Source organism: Peromyscus eremicus, chromosome 3, assembly GCF_949786415.1.
Source record: "Peromyscus eremicus chromosome 3, PerEre_H2_v1, whole genome shotgun sequence".
In the NCBI taxonomy this organism is placed as follows: domain Eukaryota; kingdom Metazoa; phylum Chordata; class Mammalia; order Rodentia; family Cricetidae; genus Peromyscus; species Peromyscus eremicus.
The window spans coordinates 103,033,384-103,055,198 of record NC_081418.1 but is presented as its reverse complement, the minus strand read 5'-3'; the positions used below and the strand labels follow the sequence as shown (position 1 = coordinate 103,055,198).

The window sequence follows — 21,815 nt, the reverse complement described above, 5'->3', positions numbered from 1 at the left end:
TTAAACAAATGCAACATAAAAGAACATACATATCCTTTGAACTTGCTCTAAATTGCACACCATTGCATTCACCCACCGAGACAGCCACAGATTCGCGTGGCCAGCTGACTCACTGCATTCACTTTTGGTCACCTTCACACACCTGGGGCCCAGGGAAGGCAAGAGCAGTTCTGCCCACCCCAGGCCACTCACCTGCAGACATCGCTGTCAGCGCCATTCTCGGGGATCTCCTGGCACTCATCATTGTCAATGGCCCACTGCTGGCCGGCTGCACAGCATGTCTCAATCAGGTCTTTGGTGGAGCCTGTGGGTTGCAACGAGGAGGTGTGGCTGGGTTTTGGGACCACCAAGTGCAGTACATAACTGCAGGCACTGGGCAAGGGAACCTCTTACCCCACCCCCACCCCACCCCCTGCCCTGCATGTCCAGCCCTTCTAAGGAAGCACTGGGGAGACTTGGTCCTCCTGCAGGGTGGGTATAACAATGGGTAGCCAATGACTGGCTCCAAGGGCATGCAAATGTGTGTGTGTGTGTGTGTGTGTGTGTGTGTGTGTGTGTGTATGTGTGTGTGTGTGTGTATGTGTGTGTGTTGGGGGGTGCTCACTCCAGAGCCCACAGGATCAGACCGCACAGGCAGCAGCTGACCCGTGATTGTCTAGTCCCTTCCCCATCCCCTAGACTGTTCTGCCAAGACATGTCCCTAAATGAATCATTACAGACATGAGAAGCCCTGACCGGGGTTCTGCTTCTGAGGAGCCTGACCTGAGTAGCCCAGATGGAGCAGGAGACAAGAAAAGAGCTTCAGGGGGCTTGTGGGATTCCACTAAGAGCTATCTTAAGTTGCGTTTTTTTATTGTAATGATGAAGTCTAACTAGTAAGAATTAATACTAACTAACAATTATTATAACACAATGACCAAAACCAAAATTGATGTATTCAAATAGTGGTTATTCTTAATAATAGGAAATTTAGCAGGAAAAAAAATGCCACTTAAAAGAGAAATCCAGGGCTGTAGAGATGGCTCAGTGGTTAAGAGCACTGACTGATCTTCCAGAGGACCCAGGTTCAGTTCCCAGCACCCACATGGCAGCTCACTGAAGTTTGTAACTTCAGTTTCATGGGACCAGACACCCATGGCAAAACACCAATGCATATAAAATAAAAATAAATAAATTTTTAAAAATTAAAAAATATAAAAGAGAAATTCAGAAATAAATCAGCAGTAAGAATTTTGTCCAACAAGAAGGGAATCTCTCTGTCTCTCTCTTTTCTTCTTAGATTTATTTTATATGTTATTTTGCCTACATGTATGTATGTGCACCACATGAGTGCAGAGCCCATGAAGGCCACAAGAGGGCATCAGATCCCTTGGAACTGGAGTTATAGGTGTTCTTAAGCTGTTATGTGGGTGCTGGGAACTGAACCCGAGTTCTCTGCTAAATCAGCAAGTGCTTTTAACCATTTATTTGAAACACATACCATGTATGCTTACTTGAGTAGAGGGTCTATGGACTCAAGATATGAGCGCTCCTGTATGTGAGCTACAACTTTAATACAGTTATAATCAAAGACCCAATCTGTTTATGGGGTTTGTCAAGGTGATCCTGAAATTCACAAAACTATCCAGGCCTGGTGGAACCAGCCTGTAATTCACTACTCAGAAGGTCTTGCAGTAGGATTGTAGTTCAAAATCAGCATGGGCAACTTTGTGAGACTGTCTCAAAATGAAAACCTAAAAACAAAGAGGAGCAGGGGTATGGCTCTCAACCAGGCTGACTCCTTTCTTTCCCCTTTTCAGGGATCAAATTTCCTCAGAGAATGTCCCTTTGACCTTTGTGTACCCCAACCCCATTACATCACCCCACTCAGCCTCCGTTTACCAAACTGACCTGGCTTTACCAAAGTATACAAGTCAGGCAAGGAGTTGCATGCTTGTAAACCAAGCATTCTGGAAGCTGAGGCAGGAGGATTACAAATTTATGGAGCCTGGGCTCCATAAAGACACACACACACACACACACACAAAGTGTACAATGTGTGTGTGTGTGTGTGTGTGTGTGTGTGTGTGTGTGTGTGTGTCAGAGATGATCCATTGGGTGAGGACCCAGCCTTTAAGACATAATAAGCCTTGGGTGGGGCATTTCATATCCAAATCCTAACACTTGATCTTCCTTCTACAGGCTGGAATCTTCCCTCCCTAAGGCTTTTCTAAGAAAGCCTTGTGGGATAACCAGATTGCACCAGATCCTGGGGTCCTGGCCAGGCAACACATGATGGATGCCTTAAGAGATAACAGTGACAGCCGCGACGTGCTGAGTGCCAGCAACAAGCCAGGCGTGGGGCCAAACACTCCAGCTGTTGTTACTCCCTCTGCCCAGAGGAAGTAGAGGGCTAGACAGCCCAGCCTCACTTCCTCTCTTCCCCTTCCCTTCCAGGGAACACGAGCAACTTGACCCAGCCAGTCCTGAAAGACCTGTGAACCCAGCCTCCAGCAGGCCAAGGGGCCAACTCCACATGGACTCGGTGGTCTTCTCTTCTAGTTTCTTGGTCTCGGACCAGATTTTAGCCTGCACTTGGTAGACTTCCACTATTACCCCAGCTTTTCCCACCCCAGCTTTCTCACTTCAAAGGCATCTGAGGCTGTGACCTCATGCTGGAAGGTCAACCTATTTGGTGCATAAGGGGGACTGGGTCTAATGTGGACTCAACACCTAAGATATAGGAGGCAAGGTCACAGTGAGGACTCCACCCCACAATTCCCAAGATGGTCTTGAGGCAGCTCCCACAGGCCTGGCTCCTTCCCCGACCTCAGAAACCTCAGCCTCGCTCTCTGGGGATTTCTTGACCTCTCTGGCTTCTGGCGTTGAGCGACACCCTCTGATCTATGGGCTTCCTATGTCACCTTGCTTTGGCCCCTACTACACTTCTGTATGTAGCCTAGTCATAGGAATTTGCACCCACAAGCAGTAGACTTGCTTCAGGCTGTCCCTGGCTTCCCAAGGCTGGGATGTTCGCCTCCTTCTGATGCCTAAGCTGCTGCCTCACAGGACCTTCTTGTGTCAGTGAAGTCCCTGTGTGTTCTGAGGACTCTCTAGGTCAAATCCATACCCCCCAGGACCACCTCCAAAGCACACACAGCCCACCTGTCTCCTCACTCTGCCTCACCTCCTGACCCTCTGCTTCTCCAGTCACTTCCAGGATGGTACCCAGGTGACTGTCCACACATCGGAATCAGATGAGGACTCCTCCGTGACTGTGCAGTCCCATTCTGCCTCCTCTGGATTGGCTGGACCTCCCTATTCCTCCCAAGGACGACTGGGGCTTCCTCACCTCCTGGTGAACAGTGGCATGGCCTAGCTCTGGCCTGGCTCTGGACCACTCTGCTATGGTCTTTGGAGTATCGGGCTTGAGGGTCCTGCCAGCTAGAGAATACGATTGCTCCCTGACCCATCTACTCAGCCAAACCCCTGGATGGCAGAGAGAGAGAGAGAGAGATTTGGAAAGCCTGCCCTGCCGCCTGCTGAAAGGGAAGAAGTGCAAACTCATTTTGCAGAGATCTTGTTATTAGGAAAATAATAAATAGATGCCCGAGGGTCCCAGGCCACTGAACAGCCCATGCTAGAAATGTTTCCAGAGACCTGGTCCCTATGCTGCAACAAGTCGCCAATGATGACCAAAGCCATTACGTGACATGTTCCTATTCCACAAGCATGACATGGGGAAAGAAACTGGCCACAGGAAGAGACAAAAACAGGAATGGATAAGGTAACAGGACTAGAAAAATCCCATAGTGAAGACGGAGGCCTAAGACTTAGAAATGATAGAGCAGCAATCTAGACAAAAAGACTAGAGACAGCACATGTTTCCACCCAGAATCAAAGACAAAAAGTAGTGTGGTGGGCACCAGAGGCTGGGCTTTAGTGTTTGACAGGGACAGAGTTTCAGAAGATGAGAGGTCTCACTCCAGTGTGACTGCATTTAATTCTGTTCAGCTGCACACTCAATACTTGTAAATTTCATCTTACTTTTTAAAAACACATTGCAATACAATATAAAGAACTGTGAGCTGGAACTTCCCTTTCTAGGAATCTCATATGCTGACAGACACCACCATGAACCCAGACAGGAGGATCCCAGACGCATGATGCATTTGTGACAGTGAAGATTCCAGAAATACCTAACAATCAGAGATGCAATAGTGAAGCTGCCCCCAGCCAATCACACACAGGTGTGAAGGAGCCAGAGGCAGGTGTGTGCAGGTAATGAAATCATTCCTGAACATATTTCAGTCAGAGTTCAGGAGCTGTATAAACTGACGTTTGTCTTTTAAAAGGATTACACAGATAGGCACTACAGATAGGCACCAGGCATCTGAGCGGAGACCCAAGTCCCAGCAACAGATGGTGTCTTGGGGAGGAGCCTAGCTTTTCTGTATATTGCAGGCAGGTATTAGCCATTCCAGAACTCTTCCCTTGTAAATAGATTCAGAGACTCCAGAGACTATAACCTCCTTTGATCACAGAACAATGGATGTCCCAAACAATCCAGCCCAGACATCAAGACCTCCTAGACAGTCCCCTTTCCCTGACATAAAAGCCCTGAAGGATTCTGGCTTTGAAAATGCTGCAGAGCATTTTCTCTCCTGGCAGGGGGGTAGCAGTGGGAGTCTCCACAGGGCCCTGCTCAACAGGATGTTTGCTTTGAGGGCCTCAGCACACAGCCCAGAGAATGACACAGTATTGTGGGTCCCACCAGCCTTGAGGGACATGGTGACATTTCCTGTACAACCTAGGGTGAGCCTTTCTGGGCCACCCAGGAGCCTTGCGCATTGTTATGAAGCCTGTGAAGTAGACAAACCAGAAAAGGTCCTGACCTCAGCTCTGCCTTCTGCCCCAGGTTCACAGCACTGGGCAGAGAAGTGATGGGGACCCAGAAGGAGCCGCTGGGATGGGGGTTCCACCTAAGCCCACCCAGCCTTGCTTCTCTATGTCTGGCTCTCTGCCCCCAGCCCTATTAGCACACACATGCCATGGACTCCTGCCTCCCGTCAGGCTGGCCCTGCCTCAAGCCTGGCTGGTCCTGCTGTGTGCTGACCCGAGCCTGAGTCCAGAAGTGACTGCTGAATTGCAGCCTGCACTTGTGGCGCCTTTCTTGGCTTTCAGTGGAGGGTCCTGCCACTCTGCCACTTTTACGGATAGCTGGACAAAGGCCTGACCTATTGTATGCCACACACACTCACAGGCAAATGAGAACAAAAAGGGCCAGCCCCAAGGAACGGTCCTCAGCACCACAATTCTCTTGAATGTGGCTTAAAACCAAGAGGAGATGCTGTTCTACTCTGGGGTCAAGGACGAAAGATGGCTGTCCCTGCGATGAGCCCGAGGTGAGAGTGGTGGGACCCCTCCTGCCATACACACGCATGTAAACTTCGGGGTGCTCCGGAAAAGCATTGAGAAACATCAGTCAATGCTACACACCCTCTAGTTAGCAGATTTCTGCCTAGGTGTGCAGTGAATACACAGGAAGGCCTCCCGCTTCCCAAAGACACAGGAATGCTGCCAGCAACGCAGCCCTAAATGTCTATCGGCATCAGAGCAGGGCAGCAAGCTATGATTCCCTCCCACAGCAGAATGGAACTGAGACGTTCTGCTTGCCATCTCAACAGGGGCCGCAATTAACACGAACAAAAGCAATTTAACTGCTGCACACAAGAATGTGGATAGGACCCAATGTGTTTCCTTCCTCCAAAAGAGCCAGACACAAGTCGGATCATTCCATCCTATAAAACAAACTCAGTAATAGGCAAGGGCATTGGCAAGTCAGAACAATGACTTTAATGGAGCCAGGAGGGAGAAATAGCTAACAATGTGGAGGTAACACCAGGGAACACAGGTCTCCATCTGCGGGGTGGAGTGCCACATGTGTGCACAGGTGTGAACTCTCTGAGCTGTCCACCGAGACCTGCTATCTGCACACTAAGTTCCAACAGGGCATTTGGCAAAGGCCTGTTCCATTGCGCTACATCAAAAGACACTTGAGACTGTGTGTATTAGGCTTCAGGGGGGTTTTGGAATAACAAACCCAGGGAATATAACCACCATGGTAAACCAGACGCTGGCTGGCTAATTATCCTTGATTAGATATTGCCTTTACAAAACAAGCTTTACAGCTCACCTTGGGAACAATTAGAGAAAGTGGAGCATTAGATGGCATTAGGGAATTAGCTGAGCTAGATGCAGTATCTATTTTTTAGAGTTTTAAGATACAGGGTCAAGACTGAAATGTTCCCAGCATGCACGTACCTATCTGCTTGGCCCTCTTATCCACTGACTCTACTACTTACGGCTGTGGACTCAACCAACTCAATATAGGAAAATAGTTCTAAAAGACCTGTATCTGCATTGAGCAAAGGTGCACAGACATCCTTCTGGTGTTTGTTCCCCAGACAGTGCAATGAAGCAGCTATGGCCACATTATATTCGCCCTGCCTCAGGATGACCAGTGATGGGCAGGCGTTTGAAGTAGGATGCACACAGGTTCTGTGCACAGGTTTTACATAAAAGACTTGAGCATCCGCCAACTTTGGTACCCAAGATGGAGTGGGGATGTTCCTGGAATCAATTCCCTGAAGATACCCAGTGGTGACTCTCTGTGAGTGAGTGTCTTAGCTAAGGTTTCTGTTACTGCGATGAAACACCATGACCAGAAGCAAGTTGGGGAGGAAAGGGTTTATTTGGCTTATACTTCCACATCACAGTTCACCATCAAAGGAAGTCAGAACAGGAACTCAAGCAGGGCAGGAACCTGGAGGCAGGAGCTGATGCAAAGGCCATGGAGGGATGCTGCTTATTGGCTTGCTCAGCCTGCTTTCTTATAGAACCCAGGACCATCAGCCCAGGGATGGCACCATTCACCAATCACAGGCTAGCCCCGCCCCCCAATCAATCACTAATTAAGAAAGTGCCCTACAGCTGGATCTTATGAAAACATTTTTTTTCAGTTGAGATTCCCTCCTTTCAAATGACTCTACCTTGTGTCAAGTTGACATAAAACTGGCCAAAACACTGTGTGTGTGTGTGTGTGTGTGTGTGTGTGTGTGTGTGTGTGTGTGTGTGTGTGTGTGTTGGGAGATGATGCTGTCCTTTAGGCATGACAACACTATTGCTGCCTTGAAATCAAAACTGCAGTGATTGCCCACAATCCCTCTGAAGGCTGAGTCTCCTAACATTCCTTTGCGGAAGTGAGGCACGAACCCTGCCCGCTCCCCAAAGATGTGCAAGTAGTTAACAGCTGCTATTAGGGGACACACGCTAAGTTGTTCATGTTCTTGTGACCCCAGCTAAGCCCATGGGTTCACCAAGGTAGACTTGGGTAGAATCATTTGGTCTGTCATCATGGTCTTAACTGGGGTCAATAGACATTTGTTCATGCCTCCCCAGGAAATGTTAACACAAATGTAAGTACATGTGTACTCGTGTGTCTCTGTGCATATCAAATGAGTCTGCCCTGGATGGGAACAGTCAGTCCCACAAGCAGTCCAAGTTGCTCACCATGGGTTGAGTGAGAGAAGGCCTGCCTCTCACGGTCAAGGGCACATGCCAGAGACCTAAAGGCATCCCACTAGGCCCTTCTCTTCTTCCAAGCTGGTCTTCTACCCTGCTCAGCCCTGTTTTGTGCTCAGCAGGGAGACAGCCTAGAGGGGCAGAAGCCTGGAATCGCCATGACATGCTGGCCTGACTGCTTCTGTTCCTCAAGCTACAGCCAGAGCCGATGCTCTTCAGGTTTTCTAGTGGCAGCTGAACGGCCACCAGTCCCCTGCCCCTCACAGGATGCTATTGGTCCCCTCAGATCCAATCAGGCCCCTTCATGAAACTGCTTCCCAAGGGCTTTTGCTCAGTTGGGAGGGGTCTTCACAGGGAAGGGAGCTCTGGTTAGGAGTCAGGACTCCTGGTTCCATCCCTGAGCTTGCTGGACCTTTGGCAGGCTCCTTACCTATCCCTGGCCTCTTCAGAGTTCTAGTTGTGTGCCTGGGGATGGGAGGGAGTAGGGAAGTCAATACACCCAGCAGCAAGGGCAGGCCCACTACACGCTTTCTTGGTGCTTTAAACTGTCTGAATGAACTGCCAATATTTACATGTTGGGAGCTTCCAGATGAAATTCCAGATCCCGGGCTTCCGGAGAAAACCCAGAGCGATCATGCTCAGCTTCTCTGGCCCAGAAAACAACAGAACCAGCAGCTTCCATGCAAGTGGGAGCTGACCTCCCACCAGCCCAGCATCTCTAACTGCTTCTGGGCCAGGAGCCTCCCAAAGGTCTGTTGGCCCTCTGCTTCCTACCGACTCCCAGGCACCCAACACAATCCCGTAGTGTGGCCCACAACCATGTCAGTGAATGAGTGAAGAAGGCAAGAGGATGGGGGCTGAAAGCAAAACAGAGACCCATCCCCAGCTAAGTGGCTCTCTAAGCATGAGCAGGACAGTCAGACCCTGTGCTCAGCTTCCCACACTCCACCACCTACATCCCGGAGAATCTGGCTCTCTGGCCCCTGGAGTGAATGATGCAAAGAGGCCCAGGCCAGAGGCCAGGGAGGCGGCAGTCTGCCAGCTGTGCACAGCCCTGCTCTGCCCAATGGGCCCAGTGCCCCGTAATAGTTCCAGAGCCTCCATTTGCTTTGACAGCGTAGTTGGGCACTCAGGAGAATGGCATACAGGGCTACGAAGTACCAAGGCAGAAGGCCAAGTGGGTAGTCAGCACATTTCTCTGCTTCATTGGCCTTGGGACCTCGGACAGTTCCCTTAACCTCCCTGGGTCTCAGTCACCCGTCTATAAAATAGGTACAAAGATGGCAAACCCCTGAGGGTGTCTCAAGACATGAATACATCCATACACAGCCAGAGTTGAACCCAGCACCTGACACATAATCCACCCGCTTGCCCTTGGTAATGGAATGTCACCTCACAGGTAGGCAACACTACAGGTAGAAAGGACTGGGGGCTGGGCATTCGCACACAGCTGGCAAAGGTGTGTCAGGGGAGCACAGTGTGAAGGACAGGCCCGGAGGAACACTTAGCTGGAAGGGAGCACAGCACAAGGAGGGGGCGGGCAGGGAGGAGCACTCAGCTGCACATCTGGAGGCAGCTGGAATGACAAACACATGGGTGGGGCAGGAAGTGAGCAGCTAAACACCCCAGCCCATCATCCCCAGCAGGCCTGGCCCTTGGCTCTTTCTCAGGAGGGACAGGCTTCTGACCAGCAGAAAAGACACAGCTCTGTTCAAACAAAATCACAAACCCATCCTCCTTGCACTCCCCAGAGCACAGCAACGCCCCCTGCAGGGAAGGCAGAGAATGCACCTTACACTCTGCAATCACTCTGAGCTGGCCCACGTCGCATCAGTAGCCCTAACAGGACTTCTTACATCTTCCAGATACAGAACTGAGGCTCAGAGAGGGTGAGTCCCTTGCCTGCGGTCACACAGCCAGGAGGAGCAAGGGCTGGAATCCACTCTCTGAGAGTCAAACTGAGCTCTTTCCCAGTGTAACTCAGCACCAAGCTGGGAAGCACTGTGCAGTCATGGGGGTGAGGGCCCTGCAGAGTCCTGCAAAGTCCTGCTGTCTTCCGGTGGCAGGACTGCCATAAACCCCTTTTACAGGGCAGCCAAGTGTTTTACCTGAAGGTTATACAGTAAGGAAGATCTGAGTCATCCAAGCAGGGGATCCTCTCAGCAGGCTAAGCAGCAAGAGCAAGAGCACATCCTCTGCCCTTGTGGGGATCATGGGGAAATGCTTTTGTTGTGGGGAGCAAATAAGATGGGGCCCCTGAAGCCCCTGCCACAGTGCAGAGGGCTGACACTCAGGGGTAGAGAGTGCCACTGCTCATTCCCCGGGGCCTGCTGAGGACTTTGTAGCTGCTCTTCTCAGGTCACTGGGTCTGGGCCAGCCTCCTGACAGAGCTGGCTATGGAGAGCATCACAAGCTGCAGCGTCACTGGGGCTGAGGCTGCACACCAGGACCACTGTGCACTCTTTCATCTTCGGGTTAGTACAGGCTGGAGCATATCGGCTGAGGATGAGAAACCATGGGGAGCAGAGATGAGTCAATGCAGGTCAAAGACAAGGCTACGGGGAACAGGGACAAGACAGCGGAGCAGAGACAAGGCCGTGGGGATCAGACCAGGCAGAGCAGAAGTGAGACCACGTAGAGCGGAGACAAGACCATGTGGGGCCGAGGGGGCATCTGTGAAGAATACCAGAAGCACCAGCCGTGTCCTGGCTTGGGAGCATGGCAGAGAAGCAACCCCACAGCCCTGGAGGTGGCATGTGGCCAGGAAACCCCAGTAGAGAGGTTCCTGAGTATCCTAGAATCTGGAACCCACACTTCAACAGGCAAAAGGGAGGTGAGTAGCAGCCACAAGTTGAGAAAGCAGCCGGGACAGGATGTGGTGTCCTAGCATGACGAGAATAATCTGGAATTAGATTTGAATGATTTTTGCATAACTGTGAATATATTAAAAGCCACTGAACTATGCATTCAAATACAGGGGACCTTATGATTATAAATGTGATCTCAATAAATCTGCTTTTAGAGAATGACATTCAAGAAACAGAAACTTTAGAGAAACCCGGTCCCCGTGGAGTGACAGCCCTGAGAGACACCACGAGGACATCCCACTTATGGAGATGACAGGCCATTGAGAGGAACTTTGGTCCCCATGGTCTTGTTCCCCCAGGCATGGTGGTGTGCGTCTGTGCTGGATAGTTTGTATTGTCAACCTGACATAACCTGGAGTCACCCGTGAAGAGGGAATTTCAATTGATCCCACTGGCCTGAGGCCAAGTCTGGAAGAGACTGTCTTGATTGATGATTGATGTGGAAGGGCCCAGCCCACTGTGGGCAGCGCCATCCCTAGGCAGGTGGGTCTAGACTACATAAGAAGACTAGCTGAGCATGTGTCTGAGGTTGAGCCGAGAGGCAGTGTTCTTCAATGGTTTCTGCTAAAGTTCCTGTCCTGACTTCCCTCAATGATGGACTGTGACCTGAAAGTGTAACCCAAATAAACCCTTTCCTCCCCAGATCATAGTGTTCAATCAAAGCTACAGAAATCAAATACCTTTAATCCCAGAACTCAGGAACCTGAGGCAGGAGGATGGCAAGTTTGGAGCCAGACTAGGTTACACAGTGAAAATCTGTCTCAAAACAAAACAAACCAATTAAAGAAAGCCACCAAAGGTCCAGCCTTGCCTTCAGACCCTCACTGTGGGGACAACTGTAAAATGTAACCAGTGCCTATAGGGAGGAGAGAGCCTAGGAAACCCATATGAGCTACCTGTGAGTCCTCTGTGGGAACTAGAGCCCACGCTTCCCACAGGGAGGCAGGGTCTACTTGCCACCATCTCTGCTATGACCTTCACAAAAGCCCCCTAACCTGGGACAACAGTTTCTGCACTCCATTAAATGGGATGTCCCCCATCATTTCTCTCAGAGCTGTTTCACTCCATGCTTCAAACAGTGACCCGGAGTAACAGACCCAAATCCAACTGTCGACCACTGGCGGTGACACCAGAACTGAGACAGAGGGTTAGCAGCAACCGGTCTGTCCCGTGGGAAGGGCTGCCTCCCTTTGCCTGCTTAGTGGCTGGCCTGTGGTGTGTGAGCCCAGCATGGCCGTACCTGCCTATCATTCAACAACACCGAGCAGAAGTGTTGTTTCCTGGAGGCCTTCCTATTTCTAATGATCCCCAGCATGCTCTGCAGAGAAGCTGACAGGTAGACCAATGAGAGCCAGGATGGCAGGTCCACAAAACAGAGGCAGGGCACCGGGATCACACTGCTCAAATTTCCCTAAGGATCCTAAGGGCGCTGGATCCAGGAGGCCCCAGCATAACCCCAAACAGCAGGTGCTCCAGCCCCGTACACGAGCCAGCCTGGCCTCTGCACAGCCATTGTAGGCTCTAAATCATCTCTAGACTACAGTCACGCATCCCTATGCTGTGTGAACAGCTGTGACACTGTTGTTTAGGGCATAAAGACCAAACTACACGTTCTGTACAGTTCCAATTCTTTTCTCAAATGTTTTGGAACCAACGCCGGGGGAAGCACGGACCATGAGGTCCCCTGTGTCTCCAAAGCTCTGACAGGAAGGTCAGCACACTCACTACAGCTGATGAGCTGCAGACAGGGCTTTGCTGAGGACATCAGAGGCTGCAGAAGTTGGGGAAGCCCCAGGCTGCTCTCCACACCACCACCACCCCAGCAGCCCTGGCACTTCCAGGCCCTAGGAGATGGCAGTAGTGGGGAATGGGATCAGCAGAGCCCCAAGTTCCTGAAGGGGACAACTTATCCACAGCCCTTCATCCTTGTGACTTCCGTGACACCTCACAGGTTTAAAACCCCTGTGGGCTAAGGCAGGCCCAAACCTTTTTGGTAAGCGGAGTGCTGCGGATAGACGGCCCTGCACATGCCCGGCTGCACTCTACCACCAAGCTATACCCTGCGCTCTTGTGTTGCTTGCTTTTCCTTTTGAGACAGTCTCAATACATTGCCCTGGCTGGCCATGATCTTGTAGTCCCACTGTCCCAGCCTCCCAAGTAACAGGTTATAGCTATGCCCCACCGGGCCTGGATCTGCACCCGAGGATAAGCATGGTGCCCTGGGTTTGGTTCTTGCCCCTGCACCAACAGCTCTCCCTCATATCAGCGAGAAAATATCTTCTTAATTAAATTTCATCCCTATTGGCTGCAGGAACTTTATAGACACTCGCCCTGCCTGGAGCCCCTTCTCTCACAGACTTCCAGTGGCCACAACACTAAGTACAGGCACTCCCCCCTCCAGCAAGCCTCCCTGACCCACAAGAGAAGTCAGAGCCCCTAGATGGGCACAGGACACCGCCACCTCATGCCCAGCCTCCCCTCACTGAGGCCATCACATCTGTGACGACTGAGCTTCTGACAGCAACTCAGGTCACCCAGCGCTCCCCAAGAGCAGAGAATTAGATTTTGTTCAGCATCTACCTCAGTGAAGGTGACCAGGTCTTAGAAGAGGGTCACAGGACACAGCAATGCAGACTGCAAGATGACCCTGATTCTGCCGTTTCCTGTCACCATGTCCACAGGCCAGAATAGAGCTCTGTAGAACCCTCTGGGCTTGGGTGGGGACAAAAGGGCTTAATAATCACTGAGTTCACACACTAGTGCCCAGAGGACAGTGCCTGGGACAGGTAGGAGCCAGCACCTGAACTGGAGCATCAGTTTAGACACCTGTCCTGCAGAGTGAGGCCCCAAGGAAGGAGCCCCTTCTTGCTCAAATTTCTGACAGTCTCTTCAAGGCCAGGGCCACCTCCTGCTGTTTCTACAGTTCCCTCTGCTATGCCAGCCCAGCAGACATAGCACCCTCCCAAAGTCCCTGAGTAACAGCAGAAACAGACATCAGAGCCCCTCTCCACCGCCCAGAGAGGCAGGCATGTGGCTTCCATTTAGACTACATCTGGACATGCTCAGAGGCAGGGACAGCCCAGCTGAGGCAGTGGGGATCCCTGGTACAATTCTGACTCCTAGGCAGGACCCCCGCCCCGGTAGGGCCCAGACGATGGATGGAAACCACCTTCTCCAGGCCCCAGGGCTGCCATGGCAACAGGGCTGGGGTCATTTCCGGCGTGCCTCTCAGTAAGCCTAGAAGGTTGAGTAGGGCAAAGCTGTCTCTCCCAGCTTCTCCCCCGCCCATGGCCCCAAACTCCCCTCCAATAGCAGCCTGGAGACCCTAAGTTTCAGACCCAGCTTTCCTCAGATGCTTGGCAGGCCACCAGAGCCCCACCCACAAGGCCTGCTGTCACCCACCCTCACCAGCTGCATGCCCCGCTGGCTGCGCCTTTATCTGCTTAATGCACTCCACTCATTAGGCCCCCGGGGGGATGGCTGAGGCCGCCTTGTTCTCTAGCCCTGCCCCTGACATAGACAGGGCCCCACAAATGCCTGCTGAGGAAGAGAGCTGTGGCTGAAGAACACATGAGAGTAAAATCAGTAACATCTCCTAATGCTCGGTGAACACTCAGCTCCATGCCGACTGCAGCCACCGAGGAGCTCCAAACTGCCCTGGAGCAGGGCTTCTATGCTGTCTGAAGACGGAGAAACTGAGGCATAAAGGGCCAAGCCATTTGCCCATGGTGAGCAAAGACTGAGAATCTTCTGGTCCTGTTTTAAACCTACTCCTTCCTCCCTAGCTGAAGCTGCTATACCAGCCTGGCCCTGCTGACTATCATCTTCTGGGCCTTTGCATGAGCTGGGCCCCTGCTGGGATGGCCCTGCAGTAGATGAGGGTACTCCAGGCCTAGTCCCCAGCAGCTTTCATCAATGCCTCAGCCCAAACACAGCTGAGAAGGCCAGGCAGGAAGATCCACCAGGTGAGCAAAGCTGGTCCCAGATCCCACGGAGCCACTGTGGAAGCCAGGGCTGTTCCTATTCTGGAAACCTGGAGGCTGCAGGCTAAGGGCACTGAGCCCTCCCACACACGTGCACTTCATTAGACCTTCCCTGCCCCCTGCACTTCAGGCTCAGGGCTGAGAACAGCCTGGGCTCCAGGCCCAGTCAGTTACAGGCCTCCTCGACAGCCACACCTCCCTAGCAGGCTGGGAGCAGGGAGCCACGGGAAGGAAAGCAGGCTGGAAACAGAGGTACTGGTGGTGTGAGGACCACAGGCCTGAGGAGCCTCACAGCCCCCAGTGGCACCCTTGCTGCCCATATACAGGTTCCAAACACAGCCCATGCCCAGCAAGTGCCATGGGACACATCATAGGTGGGCAGACACCAGGCGGGTGAAAAGCCCACTCACAGCCACAAAGCTTGAAGCCACAGGATAGGAACGTGGTCACACGGTGACTGTCTCAGAGCTCCTCACATCCATCTGCCTGAAAGCCTTCCCAGACCCTCCCCTGACACCCGTCCCCAAAGCCTGGGGCCCAGTGCCACACCAGCCCACTCCTGCCTTGCCAGAGCCATCAAGGCCTGCTCACAAACAACCCTACAGTATGGGACTGATCAAGACACAGGCTCTGGCCAGGGGGAAAGCTTCTAGTGACCACACCATTTCCCAGGCACCTTTGTAAAGAAAAGGAGGAGAAAATAGAATTGGTGGGTTGGAGGGAGACAAGACCCAAGTGCTCAGGGAAGACTTCCTGGGGGAGGTGCTGTCTGAGCTGGGGACGATGATGTTAGCAAACACTGAGAACAGCAGGGAAGTCAGCTTCTCAGGGAGACACTGAGTCACCAGGGGTGAAGAAGAACGAGCAAGAGAGGAGATGGACAGTGGTCTCCCATCACTTCCATCCATCATCCAGCATTTATAGAGCACCAACTATGTACAGGTGGTACTGGAGCCCTTGGGCTCAGCACCAGATCTGGCTGGTGTAATGCTAAACATCAGAAAACCATAAGCAAGGACCCAAGTAATTATGTCTATAATGTCAGCTTTGGCTGAGAGAGGTCAAAGCTGCCAGAAGGCAGGCGGGTGGCAGAGAAGGCACCCTGAGGAAGTGACCTGTCACAGAGCAAAGGACTAAGTCTTCCAGATACCCGGAAGAGCATCTCAGACCGAAGCAGTGTTAAGTACAAAGGTCCCAGGGCCGGAGGCTGCCTGGCCAAGAAACCAGTGGGCCTAAGCTGACTATGAGAGTGTAAGGGGTCAGAGGAGGAGGGGAGGAGGCCACTGGGCAGCTGAAAAGGACACGTGGACACCACAGGGACTTTAGCTTCTACTTTGTAAAAGGCGTGAGCCACCGTAGCAGCACTGAGGGGGCTGACATGTTAACCAGACTCCTGGCTGGAAGGAGTAGCAGAGTTAGAGCCACAATAGAACATGTCCCCTCTGCCACCAGCCTACCGCTGCGCCTCTGGAGGAGGACATTCATGGACAGTTGACCAGATCTGCAGAGTCCTGTGACTTCTGCTAAGACACCCTTGGACTCCAGTAGGCAGGATCGTAATCTATTCTGATGAAGAAAACCTTCTGTGCCCACCAAGGGTCCTGTACCTCCTAGAACAAGGACCTCTCTGTACCCCTTGGTCTCAGGCCTATGAGAGGGCAGCTGCTGAGAACTCCCCTGGCCAATGCCATTCTGTCTTGGGCCTGCAAGAAAGCACCATGGGAACCTCCACCAACCCACACCACTTTGTCTCAGGCCTGAGAGATGGCAGCTGTGAGAAACCCATAGGGAGCAACCGTTCCTTCCAGACTCAGTGGCCCTGCAGGGACACAAGAAAGGGCCTTACCGTCAGGATCACCTCTGGGGACAGAATGTACTGAGTTGGGGTCTGTGTCCTCTTCTGCCTGGGATGGAGGTCGCGACTGTGGATGGTGGGGTAGTTCTTCAGGCACCTCTGGGGAGGGTGTGACCTGGGCTCTGTCAGACGGCCGTGTGGATAGGATGGGGTGGCTGCTGGACTTCACTGGGTCCCCAGGAGAGCTGTCTGTGGTCAGAGACAGAATGAGACCAGCCGGGCCTAACCTAGGCAGGGGTGCAGCCCCCTCCTGCCCTGCACTGGGAGGAGTGGCCTGGGCATCAGGAATAAAGTTCTCTTCCGGTCCTGCCTTGGCTTCAGCCTCCTTCTCTTGGGCAGGGAGGTCAGGGATGGCTGGGGGTGTCGTAGGCAAGCTGCTCAGCCTCCCAGGGCCACCTGCTGCTGGTGGCTCAGTGGCCACTGTCTCCTCCGCTTGCTCCTCCTCTTCCTCATCAGTGTCCTGTGTCACCCTCCTGGCTTTGGCCTGCATGGGTGCTGGGGGACCCAGGGCAGCAGCTGCTGTGGGTCTGGGGAGGGCAGCTGGCCTGGGAGTTGCTCTGATGGAGGACGGTGGCAAGTTCCCACCTCCCAGAGCAGCTGGGGGGCCCTCTGCACCTGCCTGGATCTCGTTCACCGTGGCCATGGTGGTTTCTGCCTCAGCCACCTCCTGGTCATAGCTGTAGGGGTCTTCGTACTGTCGCTCAGAGTCACCCTCCTCTGCATCTGAGAAGTTCCCTTGGCAACCAGGGAGCTGGTAGCAAATGAGCTCACCGCCAGCATCCGGGCAGTGGCAGGCCCGGCAGGGCGAGAGGTGGACGGTGTGGCCAGCGGCATACTTACGGCCACTGTGGACACAGCCCACCTGGCCACACTGAGGACAGCTGTCAGCTACCACCACAGCCTCAATGCAGTTGGGTGGCAGCTCAGGGCACAGCATAAACTGGCAGGTGATCTTGCCGCCCCCCGGCGGGCAGGAGCACTCAGTGCTACCGAAGTCCACAAAGTAGGACTGGCCGGCAGGCACACGGCCATCCGCGAAACCTCCATGTACGACGCAGTCGTAGTACTGGTAGCCTTCACAGGCGCAGCCCTGCTGCACACAGGTGGCACAACAGGCTCCTGGCTCCAGTGCCTCCTCAATGCAGTTCTCCAGGGGTGGGCACTCCGCGCCTGTGCAGTCCTGCCACGGGACTGCCATGCCCGGGCTTAGAGTCAGGGCTGTGACCAGGGCTAATGCCAGCCATGCTCCTGCAGACTCCTGGAGCAGCATCATGTCTTGAGAGGCCCTGGAAGGATGGAGAGGAAGCCTGTCACACCAAGGACACACAGAGCGATGAGGCGCACATCCTAGCGTGTGTACACACCGCACACAGCCATCTCCACCTCCAGGCATGCTCCTCTCCCCACATTCATGCATCCTTCAGCCCTCGTTCTCTCTCTCACACACAGACAGCCACAAGCAGGGGAGATGCAGGCACATGAACATGTGTCACTCAGGTGCTGCAGATGCTGAAGCAGGTCAGCAATGCAGCCCCACATCTTTGTGCTCAAGGTGACGTGAGCCCTCTGCGTCATCTAGCCCAGAGTCACACACACACACACACACACACACACACACACACACACACATACACACACACACACACACACACACACACACACACACACACTAATGTAAAAGCAAGCAAGTACACATGAGTACATGCTCACTCGGTCCAGCACTGTGGTCTCACCCTGCCCAGTCACCAGACACACCCATGGGTCATCCTGCACACACACTCCCATGCCCACGTCTGCATACAGCCACTAGAACAGTTTTCCTCCTCCAAACACTTGGCTGGGTTCCCAGTCATGGCTGCCAGCCAGGGGATGTGGTGAGGGGCACAGGACAGGAACAGGCCCCCTCCGGGCTTTGGCACAGCCATCCAATCCTGTGTATACTGCATCCCCAGCCCTCAAACTCCAGAGCTCAAGACCATCTATCTCACGAGACCCTGGAACTCCAAGGTCAACCTGGGACACTCCCGCCACCTCATCACAGCGCCTCGCTGCCTCTGTCCTGTCCATCCCTAAGGTCAGCTCTCCTCTGCTTTGCTGCACCAAGCCACACCACCTACCCTGCCTTGTGCTCAGATTAGCCATCTCCCCATTGTGCCTCCCTGTCTTTCCCTAGGATGCCAAAGTGATCCAGGCACCACTTCCATACTGTCTGGCTTCCATCGCCAGCAAGAAGAGGCCAGTACCCACACTATGCCCAGTACTAGTAGGGTTCCTCCCACCAATCATGAATGCTCCCAGGAGCCTCCCCCTTCCTGCTCCCTGTTCTCCTCAAAGTCCTCCACAGCCACTCAAATGCCATCTTCCCACCAATCCTCACTCCTGCAAAAGGTACAGATACCCACAGGCACAGTGACTCAGCATCAGGCTAGACCCTGGACAGCACAATCCCCTGAAGTCATCAACAGGGACTCTCACACTATCAGTTCTGATGGTACCTGGTGTGTGTGGAGGAGGTGGGGTGCGCATGCACACGTGAATGTATGTGGGTATGTATGCATGTGTTTCAGGGGAAGCAATGTGTGCATATGTGTGAGTGTGCCTGTGTGCACGTGTGTAACGTCAAAGAATAACCTCAGGTTTTGTCCTCAGAAACACTGTCCACCTCCTTTGAGACAGGGTCCCTCACTGGCCTGGAGCTCAACAATTATGTTAGACCAGCTGGCCAGTGAACTCCAGGGCTCCTTCCTTCTGTCTCTCCAGAGGTGTGATTACAGGACCATGGCACCATGCCCAGCATCTTAGATGGGTTCTAGGGATTGAGTCCAGGTCCTGGTGCCTGCCTCACTGACTGAGCAAGCCCAGCCCTGCTTTTTATCGTTTAGAAAACACAACAAAGTATAGTCCCTGGGTCTCAATATTTGTCAATTTGTTTTAGGGGAAGATATTATTTACTTATTTACTTACTTATTTATAGACAGGTCTCACATTGTAATAGTGGCTGCCCTTGAGCAAAAGAGAATCCTCCTTCCTCAGCGTCCCAAGTATTAGGGTAACAGGTCTATACCACCATACCCAGCTCTCACTTTAAACATTAAGATAGATGGTAACTTCTTAAAGGTCTGGGGTGAGAAAGAGGAGCAGAGAGAGAGAGAGAGAGAGAGAGAGAGAGAGAGAGAGAGAGAGAGAGAGAGAGAACTGAGCTTTCTGGAGAATGGACATGTTTGGGCTGCCCAGCTCCCACCCAGCCTAGGCAGGGTAAGTATGGCCTGTCGGCATGGCCTGAGCCCTGAAGTCAGCAATGAAATAATGGCAGGTGGTCACCAGCAGCTGGCAGGAATCTGTGCTAGGTACGTCCAGGGACTGGTGTTTTGTCAGCCAGTAAGATGGGCCAGCTGGCTGACCTCCCCGAGCTGATGGCCCTGGGGTAAATGGTACATGCCCACCTGTTCCAGGCACTTGTGGCTCCGTAAACCAGTAAACAAAGAGAGAAACTGGGAAGGGTTGGGTTGGGAAGTCTGCTATCCTGGGGACTCAGGAAAGGCATCTTACAGGGGGTGGCATTTGACTGAGGCTGGATGGCTTGAGGAGGCCCCAGTGCTTTGGGCCAGGGGCAGCAAATGCACAGGCCTGAGGCAGGAGCAGCGGAAGACAGGGAGGAACTCGGGCGGGAAGGAGGATGTGGTGGTGGGGGGGGAGCTGGCAACAGGTGAGAAAGGAAAAGAGTAGTGAAAGCAGGCAGGTTTCTGCCGAGTGAGGGACCTGTGGGATGCCTGGCAGCCCAGGGGCCTGACGCTGACCCTGTGGACACCTTGTGTTGATGCAGTACGAGGCCAGAGAGTACAGAGTGTGGGGTGGCCCACAGGAACAAGGAAGATGGGGCGGGGGAGGGGACTTGCTATGAAGATCAAGTCCACAGAATGTGTAGACATGCAGAATCTGGTCAGGGAGGAAAAGGAGGAAGAGGGTTCCAGAGGAAAAGTGGAAAACAATAGATGGAGGGCCATGCATGTACTGGGGGCTGTGAAACCCTGTTTGGGCTAGGAAGAGCTTAGGAAGCCAAGAACCATACCATAAAAATGACACTGAAAGACAGAGCCTGTATCCATGCCAAGTTCAAAATCTGAGGGATCTTTGGAGCCCTGGGGCTCACTCCAACTGACTCAGTCTTCGCCTGTTGCAGGATATTTGATCACACTGGGAACCCCGAGATTGCATTATCTACTGCAAAAACCTGTTTCTAGTTGTGGTGTGGCTCAGCCCTAGCACACACCTTTCATCCAAGAGCTTTTTGCTTCGATATTGTAAACAGGATTAAATCAAGTCAACCATGAGTCAAGAGGCGGCATGAAACCAGTTGACAGGAGGTGAACATACGGGGAAAAAACCATAGAGAGTAAAAGGGAGTCAAGAGGACAGAGAGAGAGAGACACACACACACAGGAAGTAGAAGGGGGGGACACTCAGTTGGAGGAGTTTGGTTTGAGACGGCATAGGGAAGGCGGGAGGTTTCAGGGACCTAGGTGAGAAGGGAGGTCAGCTGGATGCTTTCTCTTCCTCGCTGAGCTAGCGGGCTTTCACCCTAGCATCTGGCTCCCAAGTCTTCATTGGTAGAGTTGAATGATTGAGATTTTGTTAAAAACAACACTCAACCCTCCAGAAGGTGAGAGTAGGAAGGAAAGGAAGATCCAAGCAGCCTCCGGTCTCTACAAACCTCCAGTGAATCCCACAGGCCTTCAGGGGTCTTCACAAGCCTTCCCAGTTGTTTCTTAACACGAATGGATGAAGTGCCCCAGAGTAAGGTCTCAACCACACCTAGCCAGGGTCTCCCAGAGTTTCCCCTGTGAGCCCCACCCTCCAGAGGGGAGGTGCAGAGAGGACACAGGCTAGAACAGTATCATGTGAGGACAACTCCATCCAGTGTGTCCTGAAGCTGCCACGTTACAGGGTACCCCATGCAGCTGACATGCACTCCACACCCAGGGAGCACAGGGCTGGTCTGCGAGTTGGTGGGGTCCCTGTGGGAGTTACTGCCTGGCTGTCCATCCCCCAGCTGTGCTGCTCTGTGCCTCGCTGGGAGGCTGGACTCTGCTGAGACTCCATCTTGGTTCTCCAGCTTCCTGTCCAGTCAAAGGGAGGGACAGAGAGGCCAGGGAGTCTACTCCTCCATTGTTTCCCTCCTCCTCTCTGGGACACTGTGGCTGTTCTCTTTTCTCCACGGCCACACTTCCTGTCCCTCACTCTCCCTCCTCCTGTCACAGCCATTGTTGGCTCCCCGTGGCTACCCCAGACCCAGGTGGCCACAGCTCCCTTTCTGCCCTGCCTGCAGCTCCAGAGGCACACCCCTTAATGGACCCCACAGCACGGAAAGTGGGGACCCCGTGCACCTTCAAAGTGGAGCGCTAAGTGGGAAGGTAGGAAAGAGAACAGGAACGCAGTCACTGAGGCAGCCCACGTGCAAGGCAAGCATGTTCCCGAGACAGGAGGACACACGCTCAGGGAGCTGGGGGCTGGGCCAGCCTTGCTTGCTTCCCAAGCACGAGGACCTGA

General features: G+C 53.0%; 1 protein-coding gene across 1 annotated transcript in view; it reads right to left on the bottom strand.

Moving 5' to 3' along the window:
- The window catches only part of Fbln2 (fibulin 2), a 61,813-nt gene that overhangs the window by 20,900 nt on the left and 19,098 nt on the right, over nucleotides 1–21,815 (bottom strand). Inside the window, exons 2-3 of the mRNA XM_059258197.1 lie at nucleotides 16,260–17,554; nucleotides 193–304 (exon numbers count right to left, since the gene is read on the bottom strand). Of these exons, the coding sequence (XP_059114180.1) occupies nucleotides 193–304; nucleotides 16,260–17,554 (1,407 nt within the window). The remainder of the gene's footprint in view (nucleotides 1–192; nucleotides 305–16,259; nucleotides 17,555–21,815) is intronic.